General features: G+C 49.3%; 1 protein-coding gene across 9 annotated transcripts in view; it reads left to right on the top strand.

Moving 5' to 3' along the window:
* Window positions 1–12,538, top strand: part of CDC45 (cell division cycle 45) — a 41,422-nt gene that overhangs the window by 14,379 nt on the left and 14,505 nt on the right. For 8 of the 9 annotated variants that reach the window (XM_063623352.1, XM_055253614.2, XM_055253615.2 and 5 more), the window contains 5 exons: window positions 425–480; window positions 2,075–2,123; window positions 3,488–3,549; window positions 5,205–5,255; window positions 11,461–11,580. In XM_063623352.1, the coding sequence (XP_063479422.1) occupies window positions 425–480; window positions 2,075–2,123; window positions 3,488–3,549; window positions 5,205–5,255; window positions 11,461–11,580 (338 nt within the window). Of the gene's footprint in view, window positions 1–424; window positions 481–604; window positions 701–2,074; window positions 2,124–3,487; window positions 3,550–5,204; window positions 5,256–11,460; window positions 11,581–12,538 lie in introns of all 9 variants that reach the window. The other variant, XM_055253610.2, reaches the window with a different exon arrangement.

Below are 12,538 nucleotides of genomic sequence, written 5' to 3'. Positions count from 1 at the left end.
GTTGTGCCTGTAACATTAGAATAGTTCCTAACGCATGATCGAATATAAGAAATTTAGTTCTCATCCATCCTGATGTGGAAGCTGGTACAAAGTGGGTGTGAGCTTACCTTGGATCCCATAGTGCTGTGGGTGACAGCAGCTAGGGTGGATGAACACAGTTTTACCTGGGGCAGGTGCTTGGGAAGCCCCTACTCTTTCTGCCCATGGTGTGTGGAGAGCTGGGAGCCAGAAGGGGTCACAGCCATCCCTTGCCTCCATGCTTCTCTTCCGTAGGAACAGGGTGTGCTTGGGGCACTGGTGTGACCGTGTTCTCTCTCAGGGGTCTGGGCCTACTGACTTCTGCCAAATTGGAACCTTCTTGGGCTGTGGGAATAAATTCCTGGTGCATTTGCTCCACCTTTTGTTCTCTTTGTCCCTATATCAGGAGATAGTGGAGCGAACCATGCGGAGGAGGCAGCGGCAAGAGTGGGAGGCCCGGAGGTGAGTCTGTGCTTCCAGCTGCTCCCAGCACCAGGAGCCCACTTGCCTCGGGGTCTGTAGTGCCATCCATACCTCTGACTTTCTGTCTCAGGATAATTCATTGAGTTTAGAACCTTTGGGCCAGTGGCTCTGGGAGTGAACCTGTGGCCGCTGCATTGGAGAAGAGCTCCAGGTTGTTCCCCGGTCCTATGAGTGACAGGACAGCCCCAAGGTCTCCCAGGTACATGCCATCCATTAGAGACCATGGCCCCGGCTCTTTATTTTTATCAAGTTTTTCCAGTGTAGATACTTTGATTTACAAATTATTTATAAGAAGTGCGCTAAAATGAAAATATTGGAAAGGTTATTCTAGCTTGAAGTGAGCATGCAGCAGTGCCCTTGAGGTGGGTCCCAGGGGAAGCCCTTGCTGGATCTGTCATGGAAGGTCTCCCAGGCCATCCAGCTGATGTTCCCCCTGTTTCAGCTGAGGGCATGCACTCCTGCCACTGCCACAGGAGGAAGGCTGCCCCCTCGGATAAGGACAACGTAAGACAGGTGTGGTGGCTCATGCCTGTATTCCCAACACTTTGGGAGGCCCAGGCAGGAGAATCCAGGAGAGTTCAAGGCTGCAGTGAACTATGATTGTGCATTGCCCTCCAGCCTGGGTGACAGAGCGAGACCTTATCTCTAAAAACAAACCAGGAAAGGATAATATAAAACCATTTCAGGAAGCATAAGGAAAGAAAAGTGAAAATAACCCATAATCACACTGCCTAATTCAAAGAGATTCTGGGTTTGGATTTCTATTCCTGGGTTTACATACTTGTGCATATTTTACATGATATACATCTGATTTTCCATCTTTCTACTTAATATAACCATTTAAAATAGTTCTGAACAGGCTTTCTAAACAGCCTAGTACTTAATTGGCAATTTCCCTTCTTTTTGAAATGTAGGTTACTTCCAATATTTTGCCATTATAAATAAGGCTTCAGTGACTTACTTTGTGCACACAGCAAGTTTTGTCTTGCTTTTTCCTTTGAATTGTAATTATGGGACAATTTCTCTGAATTGGAATTCTGAACTATACCTCTTTACATCATACATTGCCACTGGCAGTTTGTGTTAATTTCCCAACGTTATACGTATACATTCTGCTAGAGTCAATAAGTGGCCAGGTGTTATGGCTCATGCCTATAATCCCAATACTTTGGGAAGCCAAGGTGGAAGGATTGCTTGAGCCCAGGAGTTTGAGACCAACCTGGACAACATAGTGAGACTTTGTCTCTATTAAAATTTTTTTTTAAAATTAGCTGGGTGTAGTGGCACATGCCTGTAGCCCCATCTACTTAGGAGGCTGAGTTAGGAGGATCACTTGAGCCCAGGATGTCAAGGCTGCAGTGAGCTGTGATCACACCACTGCACTTCAGCCTGGGAGACAGAGCAAGAACCTGTCTCAACAAAAAAAACAACCAAGAGTCAATATGTGAAAACAAATAGTACCGTGATTTAATTTGCATTTCATTGAATACTGTCAAGTTTAGCATTTTTCCAAAATATTTGGCTTCCTGTACTGCTACTTCCTGCTGAAGACCTGCATTTTATGTCATTACAGAAGAGACATCCTCTTTGACTACGAGCAGTATGAATATCATGGGACATCGGTAAGTATGAATAGGTGGAACTCACTATAAAGTTCTGACTCCAGGGGTCAGTGTCCTCAAATGTGAAGAAGAAACGTAGATTTTAGAGCCACAAAAGCCTGGTTTGAATCTGAGCTCCATGTCTTCCCCCTGTGTGACCTTGGGCAGGTGTTGCAAGCTCTCTAAGCCTTAAACACCTCCTCCTCTGTAAAGAGAATAATCCTCATTTCAGAGGTAATTATTCAGATGATCGTTTGCACCCAATAGGTGATCAAAGAGCAGCGTTTATTTTTGTTCATCATCAAAAATACAGAATGAGTTTGTACCAGTCTCTGTGCGAGAAGATAAAACGCTATAGACTTATAACGGCCCATCAGTGTGTGTCTTTTACAAAACAGAATTTAGTGTAGAAAACCTACTATGTCGATAGTGTTGAGCAGAGCTCAAGGTCTTAAGGAGCCCTAGGAAATAAGTTTCAATAAAACATCCTGTATTTAGTCTTAGAATTTAATACTGGGACCTTGAGCTCTAAGCACCATGTTTCCAGTCTCCCTTTTATTGTCAAGGTTCCATTGTCCTTTGAAGGATCATCCTTTTGCTGTCTCTGCTCAGTCCTTGCAAATGGAAAATTCTAAGCAGTTGGTGGGGAGGGTGTTGATGCTTACTTAGAGAAGATACCTCCCTCCAGATATATGGAGCCAGTTCCCTTGGAAATTCTCTCCCTGGAGGAAGCCCGCATTTCCTGGCAAAGGGGATCTTAGGGTCTTCTGGTCAGACGCCAGTCTTCCTCAAGGTCTTTTACCAAATAGAGATCCTCTGCTTATGGGAGTTAAATGCTCCAATGTGGACAGCCCTGTTGGAAAGACCCTCCTCACCAGAGGTGCTGAGGCCCCTCCCTCTTTAATATTCAAATAATTGGACCCAGGGCTCTTCCTCACCTGGCCTTCCTGGGAATGTGTTTGAGGACGCCAGCCAAGCAGGAGGAGTGTGCGGATGCAGAGCCAGGCAAATGATGGGGTCTCCTGGCCTTCGGGATTCAGTGCCTGCCTTGGGCATCACTCAGGAACACAGGGAGATGCAAAGAGGCCCCAGCCAGTGCTGCACCCGGGCTGCCCCTACCAAGTGAATTCTTCCCTTGCTACAGGATAAAGTATACAGACAGTAATGATTTTAGCTAGCAAAGGAGTTACTTTCAGTCCTCCTCTTCTGTTTAGTGTACTCATCCCACATGTGGGGCTGGAATCCACCCACATGCCCTGGCCAGGCAGACCCTCCATCCGCAGGGGTTTGCCAGGGCCCTTCTGGCTCAAGTCCAGCCTGGCTGCATGGCCCAGCCCCAGCACGCGCCCCTCCCACGAGCCTTAGACTTCTCTGCTTCCTTACAGTCAGCCATGGTGATGTTTGAGCTGGCTTGGATGCTGTCCAAGGACCTGAATGACATGCTGTGGTACGTAGCCCCTGCGGCAGCTGTGTGGGAGTGTTTGTTGCCTTGGTCAGTGCCACATAAGCAGCTCTGTCCTCCCACAGGGAGAGCGCTTCCCTTGTCCCCACCAGGAGTGTCAGATGCAGCCCCTTTCTGGGAATGTGTGTGATTTTGGTCTTTTTCCTAACTGTGAAGCTCTGGGAGCTTCACGCAAACATGGGACTTGGAGTGTTGGAGATGCAGAAGAAGAGAATACGGTACAGCTTCACCCTCCCCACTCCTGCTGCTCAGCCTGTACTCAGTAAATTCAAGTGACAGGAGGAGTGTGAGGTTTGAAGGAGGCAGCCTTTGCAGTGGCTCACATCCTTAATCCTACTTCCCTAATCCCAGTACTTTGGGAGGCCGAGACAGGAGCATCACTTGAGTGCAGGAGTTTGAGACTAGCCTGGGCAATGAAGTGAAACCCTGTCTCAAAAAAAAAAAAACTGGCCGGGTGTGGTGGCTCACCCCTGTAATCCCAGCACTTTGGAAGGTCAGGAATTCGAGACCCGCCTGACCAACATGGTATAACCTTGTCTACCAAAAATAGAAAAAAAAAAATTAGCCGGGCCTGGTGGTGGGTGCCCGTAATCCTAGCTACTCAGGAGGCTGAGGTAGGAGAATCGCTTGAATCCGGAAGGCAGAGGTTTTAGTGAGCCGAGACTGTGCCATTACACTCCAGCCTGGGCAACAAGAATGAAACTCTGTCTCAAAAATTAGCCAAGTGTCGTAGTATGTACCTGTAGTCCAAGCTACTCAGGAAGCTAAGGTAGGAAGATTTCCTGAGCCCAGAAGTTCAGGGCTGCAATGAGCTACAATTGTGCCATTGTACTCCAGCCTGGGTGACAGAGTGAGATGCTTTCTGCAGAAAAGGAGGCAGCTCTTGCTAGGCATCCTTGCAGTCCTGTCATATGGTGGCAAAATTTGATGTAGGAAGAACCATCATCCCTCCTCTGAGTCCGCTGTGCGGGCTGCACCTGGCATGACTGGGCACAGTGGGGCCCAGTCACTCTTGCCGTGGGGAGGCCGTCATGCTGGGGAAGCCAGGCCTTGCCTGGGTCTCAGGTAAAAGATGAGCCTGAAGATGGGAGCCTCGAAGGCTCACCAGAGGCCTAAACACTGCTACTCTACATCCTGCTACTTTAAGCTGCAGGATGAGTAGATGTGAACACAACTAGGGCCCCCTGTGCTGGAGGCATGTGACATGAGGGGCTCAGAGAGATGAAGTGATACCACAGTCACGAACAGCTCAGCACAGGCCTCTGCCGTGATATTGCATCAACTCCACTTCGAGTGTTGGGGTCAGGAGTGCAGGACAAGAGCAGAGTGTGGCCTGGGAGTGGACAAGAGTGCTGGCTCCTGTTATAGCTCCCATGGCTGTCCTGGGAGGTTTTCCTCCTCTGAGTACCTAAAGCTCCCACAGTGGCAGACACTGCACTGCGAGGCTCCAGTTACTCTTTTAACCTCTCCACCTCAAGGAGAGAGACCACCTGACTGAGGCAAGCCAGGGTCTGGCCCCACTGGCAGGACATTCCCCAGAGTGCTGAGCTTGGGCCTGTTCCATCATCTCACTCCATCCCCCAGGCCTCATTGAGCCCAGGTGGGCTATAGGCTGGCTCCACTGCCTTCTCTTCCTCCAGGTGGGCCATCGTTGGACTAACGGACCAGTGGGTGCAAGACAAGATCACTCAGTAAGGACACATTCCCTTGCCTTGCAGGGTCAGCCCTGTGCTGTGGCCAGGTGCACAGCCTGACCATAGCCACTAAGTTTTTAGCAGGGTCCCTGTAGGGTCCTGTTGAGAAGTGAGGGCTGGCCCTCCTCCTTGGGCCCACGCATTTGTCACTGAGGAAGGGCTAACTGAGTACCAGCCAAGTAACTGTGGCCTTGTGTGGCCTCTTCATCTGGCAGGTAGAGCCAGCCTCCCCAGTTCTCTCCCAGTGCCCTGCCTGTGCTGGGTGCTACTGGCAGGGCCAGGCTTAGAGGCAGGTGCTGAGGTGTGGCCCTTGCAGTAGGTGGGGGGTTGGGGGAAGACAACACAGAAGCAGGTTGGGGGCGGGATGAGAGCCCCTAGTGAGGACCCTGAGTATCGTGCCAAGCAGTAGGGGTTTGACCCCAAAGGTAAGGGGAAGGCTCCAGAGGATTTTAAGGGGTCTGGTGTGAAGCAGAACCCCTTTTGCCCTCAGTGGTGAGCTCCCTATCTGATAGACTGACGGTGAGCTGCAAGGCTGCCTCAGAATGCAGATGCTGCAGGGCGAAGTGGGGGTTGGCTGCTTCTTTCATCCCCGCTAATGCACAAAGTGGCCCATCCTTCTCTAGTGGCCATCAGGCAGAATCTCTTAGGGATTAGCATGGACCTAGACCCCAACATGCTGGTCCTCTCCTAGAGGACCCATGTAGATGTCCCCAGGCTGTCACCTGGCACAGCCCTAGGCACAGCCTCCAATTGGGTGCTGGTCTCCTCATGCAGTTTGAATAGGCCTCATGCCACTATTTCCTGCCTCCCCAGCCCTGCCCCTGTCTGGGTCCTGCAATAAGGCCCACAAGGCAGGAGAAGCCCAAGTTTCAGGCCTGGAGCTACTTCCTGGACAGGTCACCTTGGCACAGCCCACTGCCCTGTTAGGCCTGAGTCCCTTCCTGTGTTAAGAGTAGCATGGAATTTGTGCACAGATAATGTAGGGGCTAGAAACACCATGGTGCATGCACTGATAGGCGCTGTTCCTGGTCTGTAGCAGTCTCTCAGGTGAGGCCCCCACGGTCACTGTCCTGGTTGGTGGCCCTTTGGAACCTAGAGTGGGGTCTTCCTGCTCTCATTGTGTTCAGTGGCACTTCCTGTACAGGATCTGTACCTGAAACTGTCCCTATAAACTTTACAAAATTAATGAGGGCAGGGGGAGGGGAGAAATGAAAATGAACCCAGCTCGCAGCACATCAGCATCAATCACTAAGTTGGCGTGCTCTCTGACTGCTTCCTCGTAGCTGCTTGGTGTCTTATTGCCTCTGAAACATGTAGACCCTGTCACAAGATTGTAGTTCCCCTAACTGCTCCGTAGATCACAACTTGAACCTTAGAAAACGCTGTTTTCCCTTTGAGATATTTCTTTGGGTCCCACATACTGATGGAGCTACTGACTTAGCTGCTCCGAAGGACCCCATGAGGAGCTGACTAAACCAAGAGTGCAGTTTGTACACCCTGATGATTTCATCCCCCTTGCCCCACCAATCAACTATCCCAATTTTCCAGCCCTCCACAGTCTCCCTAAAAGCCCCAGCCCAGAACTCCTGAAGGAGATGGATTTGAGGGTCTCCTCCCATCTCCTTACTCGGTGCCCTGCAATCATGAATCTCTTCCTCTGCTGCAAACTCTGCTGTCTCAGTGTAACAGGTCTGTTACTGCACAGCGGACATATGGGCCTCCTGGTCCTATAACACATTTTGGAGGCCAGGCGCGATGGCTCACCCCTGTAATCCCAGCACTTTGGGAGGCAGAGGTGAGTGGATCACCTGAGGTCAGGAGTTCGAGACCTGCCTGGCCAATATGGCGAAACACCGTCTCTACTAAAAATAGAAAAATTAGCTGAGCATGATGGCACACACCTGTACTGTAGTCCCAGCTACTGGGGAGGGTGAGACAGAGGAATCGCTTGAACCCAGGAGGCGGAGGCTGCAGTGAGCTGAGATCGTGCCACTGCACTCCAGTTTGGGCAACAGAACAAGACTCCGTCTCAAAAAAAAACCAAACCAAAACAAACAAAAAATTATGGAGAGCCTACCTGAAGCCCCTTGTGGGTATTTGCCTGCGCCTAGGTGCCCTTTGCTGTTCAGTGGGCAGGACCCAGAGACAAGCCCAAGTGGCCACTGGGCTCCATTGAAATATGGGCTGTTGCTGGTGCCCTGCCTGTTGACGGAGCAGTGTCAACCTTCGGTGCATAAACTGCTCGCAGCAAAGACAGTTTCTGGTTTTGAAAGGCATTAGGAAAGTTTTCTCCATGCAACCGGCACCCCTTTCTCTTCTGATTTGCTGGCCTCCTTGGAGGTCTTGCGGCCTCCTCAGAATCTTGTGGCATATTATAACCCTTTCTTAACTGGAAATGACCCAGACACCCAACAAGCATCTAAAATAATTTTAGGATTTTAAGCTACATGGAACATTTGCCTACAAGCATTCATACAATTTACATTTCATGCATTTTTAAGTTTGCCTAGATTACTTAATGAAAACTGAGATATTAGACAAAACTAGTCATTTCAAATTATTTTATCGTTAACCTTTTTCTTTTTTTTGAAATGGGGTCTTGCTCTGTCTCACAGGCTGGAGTGCATTGGCATGAACGTAACTCACTGCAGCTTTGACCTCCTGGGATCAAGCAATCCTACCACCTTAGCCTCCCATGTAGCTGGGACTACAGGCATGTGTCACCATGCCTGGCTAATTTTTTTTATTTTTTTGTAGAGATGGGGTCTTACATTGCCCAGGCTGGTCTCAAACTCCTAGGCTCAAGCAATCCTCCCTCCTCAGCTTCCCAAAGTGCTGGGATTACAGATGTGAGTTGCCACTCCTGGCCTTCTTAATCATTTTTATAGCCTGTGACCATCAGATGTTCACCTAAGAACCTTAAAGTTAAATGCATGTGTATTTTTGCTGACAACTCGGAAGATTCAGCTGGTATCGTTAAACCAACAATATTCATCTTATTTATCAAAAAATCATACAAAGATCATTCTGGTTTTGGTTAGTTTTATAGTCTTAAAACCTTCTATGCAAAGTCCTGACACCCTAAATATCCAATAGAGACAAATGTAAAATCGTTCAGTCAATAAACTCAGAAAAAAGATGTATGCTGATAGTTTTGAAGACATTTCTATTTTTATTTAACAATAATTTTAAAGCCAGCTTATTTACTAAAGATCATTTAAGTCACATGAAGTTGAAAAATATTTGAACTTATTTACTTTGTTTATGAGCACTCATTTATTTATAAGCCAATTTGGTACCATGTAGACACAACACATAACACATACATACATCTAAATTTTTTTTAACCTACATACACACACATACGAAGATACAGCTTTTACTGCAGAACTCTAGCCATGAGACAACAGTACAAACTCACCAGTTTATAAAAGAGGGCTGGATCCAAATTATTTTTGACAAAATTGGAACCATTCACATAAATAAACTTTGTTTATCCCAATAGGTAATTCAGTGAAGGCTGTGAACTAAAATTTTGAATAAAGCAGTTTCTATAGCAGTTTGATTTTAAAAACTTACCCTTTCTTTTTTTCTGCAGTTTCAAGTTTTCAATGATTACATTTTAGCTACAGCTGGCTGAGCTGTATAAGCAAAACAAAATCTCCAAGTAGCTCTGAATTAGTAATACCATAAACAGTGAGTCTTAATACCAGTAGCTTAATAACACCAGATTCAAAGCAGACAGAAAAGAGACAGGGGGTGATGGCTCATGCCTGTAATCCCAGCACTTTGTCGGGGGTGGGAGGATTGTAGGAATCCAACCTAGGTAACATAGAACCCCTCTCTACAAAAATAAAAAAAAAAAGCTGGGCATGGTGGTGCATGCCTGTGGTCCCAGCTGCTTGGGAGGCTGAAGTGGGAAGATTACTTGAACCCGGGAGGTCAAAGCTGCAGTGAGCTATGATTGTGCCACTGTCCTCCAGCCTGGGCAACAGAGTGAGACCCTGTTTTAAAAAAAGAAAGCAGGCAGAAGCTTTCTCATAGTTTTTCCACAGGAATTTCTTATTTTAGTGGGTAAGTTACCCACTGCACTAACCTGATGAAGATATACGTCTCTTGTCTTCCCAGTTTCACAAGATGCAGCCCAGTGCCCAGCTTGGAGTAACCAAATCAATATTTCTCATTCCAGCTGAGACGATATACACACAACAAAAATGCAGACACTAATCACTCCACTCTGCGCCCAGATTTGACGTGGTGAGGCTCACACTTGCCCCTGTCAGCCCCCAGCACCTTTGATCTACTCAAAGTTGGGAGGAACTACCTCCAACCAGGAGTTCAGCAGGTGGTCTCTGGGCAAGATGAAAAAGATGAAATATGGTCAACCTGAGTTAGGCCTGCTAAGCTTTTGCTAGCAATTCCTTCAGGGATCCCTTTCATAAACATAAACATACATAACAAGACAAAGACAAACAAAAGGCCTTCCGAAATCAAGTTCCAAATTTCAGAAGTCAAGAGGATTTCTCCCAAGCAGTGCTCTTTGGTCTCCTTCCAATGTAGAGGAAGTCCCCTCAAATGAGGCCCTTCCTATTACTAGGGAGGGTGGACAAGACCTCAGAAGAGGACTCGAGACTTCAGAGGGAGCCACAAAACCTTTGAAGAGGCCACAGGACCTCCAAAGAGGCCAGCAAATCAGAGGAGAAAGGGGTGCTGGTTGCATGGAAAAAACTTACCTAAGATGCCTTTCAAAACCAGAAGCTTGCTTTGCTGCGAACAGTCTATGCACCAAAGGTTGACATTGCCCTGTCAACAGGCAGGGCACAGGCGGCAGCCCATAGTTAAATGGAACCCAGTGGCCGCTTGGGCTTTGGGCTTGTCTCTGGGTCTTTCCCACTGAACAGCGAAGGCACACCAAGCCGCAGGCAAATGCCCACAAGGGGCTCGAGGCTAGACTCATCATAATGTGTTGTAGGACCAGCAGGTTTGTATGCCTGCTGTGCAGTAACAGACTTGTTACACTGAGACAGCAGAGTTTGCAGCAGAGGAAGAGTTTCATGATTGCAGGGCACCGAGTGAGAAGATGGGAGGAGACCTTCAAATCCATCTCCTTGAGGAGTTCTGTGCTGGGCTTTTTTGTTTTTGTTTGTTTGTTTGTTTTTGAGACGGAGTTCGCTCTTGTTGCCCAGGCTGCAGTGCAATGGCACTATCTCGGCTCATTGCAACCTCCGCCTCCCAGATTGAAGTGATTCTCCTGCCTCACCCTCCCAAGTAGCTGGGATTACCAGTATGCACCACCACGCCCGGCTAATTTTGTATTTGTAGTAGAGACAGGGTTTCTCTATGTTGGTCAGGCTGGTCTCAAACTCCTGCCCTCAGGCGATCTGCCCACCTCGGCCTCCCAAAGTGCTGGGATTACAGGCATGAGCCACCGCAACCGGCCTGGGCTGGGGCTTTTAAGGGGACTGGAGGGTGAGGGGCTGGAAAATTGGGGTAGTTGATTGGTAGGGCAAGGGGGATGAAATCATCAGGGTGTACAAACTACACTCTTGGTTTAGTCAGCTCCTCGTGGGGTCCTTTGGAGCAACTGAGTCAGTAGCTCCATCAGTATACAGGACCCAAAGGAATATCTCAAAGGGAAAACAGCACTTCCTAAGGTTCAAGTTGTGATCTACAGAGCAGTTAGGGGAACTACAATCTTGTGACAGGGTCTACATGCTTCTGAGGCAATAGACACCACGCAGCTATGAGGAAACAGTCAGAGAGCACGCCGACCTAGTGACTGATGCTGATGTGCTGCGAGCTGGGTTCATTTTCATTTCTCCCCTCCCCCTGCCCTCATGAATTTTGTAAAGTTTATAGGGAACATTTCACCCACTCTGCTGTGGATCCCTGTCACTTACGGAGTCTGTCATCTTGGCTGTGTGGGCTGTGGCCTCTGCGGTGCCCATTCTCAGGAGGTGTGAGACCCATGAGGACCGGAGGTGGGCAAGGCTAGAGACCACACCCCCCAGCTCCATCCAATCATGTTTTCCTGGGTGCTTGGTTTCTATGCAGGCTGCATGTCCTTAGTCTCTGCATGAGAACAGCTCCTGTGGTGAGCAGGCCCCTGAGGAAGGCCTTGAGCGGGAATGGAGCCTAGGCTTAGCCTGCCTGGTAAGAGCTGGAGGGAACCAGCCGAGGCTTGTGCTACTTTTTTTTCCAGAATGAAATACGTGACTGATGTCGGTGTCCTGCAGCGCCACGTTTCCCGCCACAACCACCGGAACGAGGATGAGGAGAACACGCTCTCCGTGGACTGCACACGGATCTCCTTTGAGTATGAGTATCCTTGTGGCCCAGCCTGAGGGGCACAGGCAGCACTCCCGCCTCCAGGGTTCTGCTCAGCGGGCCTTGTTTGCTTTGTCACCCTCTGGGTGTTCTGGCCACATCCCCAGGAGGGAAAGCAGGTGGGGCAGGAAGTTTTGGGGGAAGGGGCTGTAGTGTGCTACCCCAGCTCATCTGTGTGGCTTTGGCTTCTAAATGCCAGAGCTGAGTTTAGAAGTATCACCCTTCTCCAGCACATCCCTGTAAAGTGCTTATTGTGGGCCTGGCTCTGGACATGGTAGCAGTGCGGGCAGTGGTTCATGCAGTCAGGAAAGAAGGGAGCTGCCGTGTAATCACACAGGGTGATGTGTCTTTGCGAAGCACATGGGACATCGGTGGAGTGCTCAGGAAAGACCATGGGGAGACCACATCTCACACAGTCTCAGCCACACTCAGTGTGGCAGCTGCTGTACTGAGCACAGGAGGTGCTGGGAGACTGGCTGGGGTCAGGTGTCGGGAAGCAAGAGCAAGCCTTGTGAGCCAAGGGCAGCGGAAGGCTGTGGAGTGACCAGAGTTTGAGTCAGGGTTTTTAAAAGGTCCCTGGGCTGCCCAGTAGAGGTAGGTTGGGGGCAAGGAGATGGTCACTGCTCTCCAAGGCCACACAATAGTGGCTTGGCCCAGACTGCAGCAGTGGCTGTGAGCAGTCAGATAGCATGATGTCAGGGATGGAGCTGCCCTGTCTCTGCACTGTGATGGCTAGGAAGGAGGAAGAGTGAGTGTGGACACGTTAGTAGTCAGGTGGCCATCAGAGCCTGGGGAGCGGGGCGGAGCTGGCTGAACTCCTGGGGTGGGGAGCCGTTGTGCACAGGAGCTGGTCCCATCATGTGCGTGGCAGGGTGGGCTCACTTACCCAGGGATCATGGGAGTGTGTGACTGAGACAGGAGGGAAGGAGTCGGAGCTGAGGACGCCGGGGCTT

Source organism: Symphalangus syndactylus, chromosome 18 (assembly GCF_028878055.3).
Source record: "Symphalangus syndactylus isolate Jambi chromosome 18, NHGRI_mSymSyn1-v2.1_pri, whole genome shotgun sequence".
NCBI lineage: Eukaryota > Metazoa > Chordata > Mammalia > Primates > Hylobatidae > Symphalangus > Symphalangus syndactylus.
This window is presented reverse-complemented; position numbering and strand designations above follow the sequence as displayed.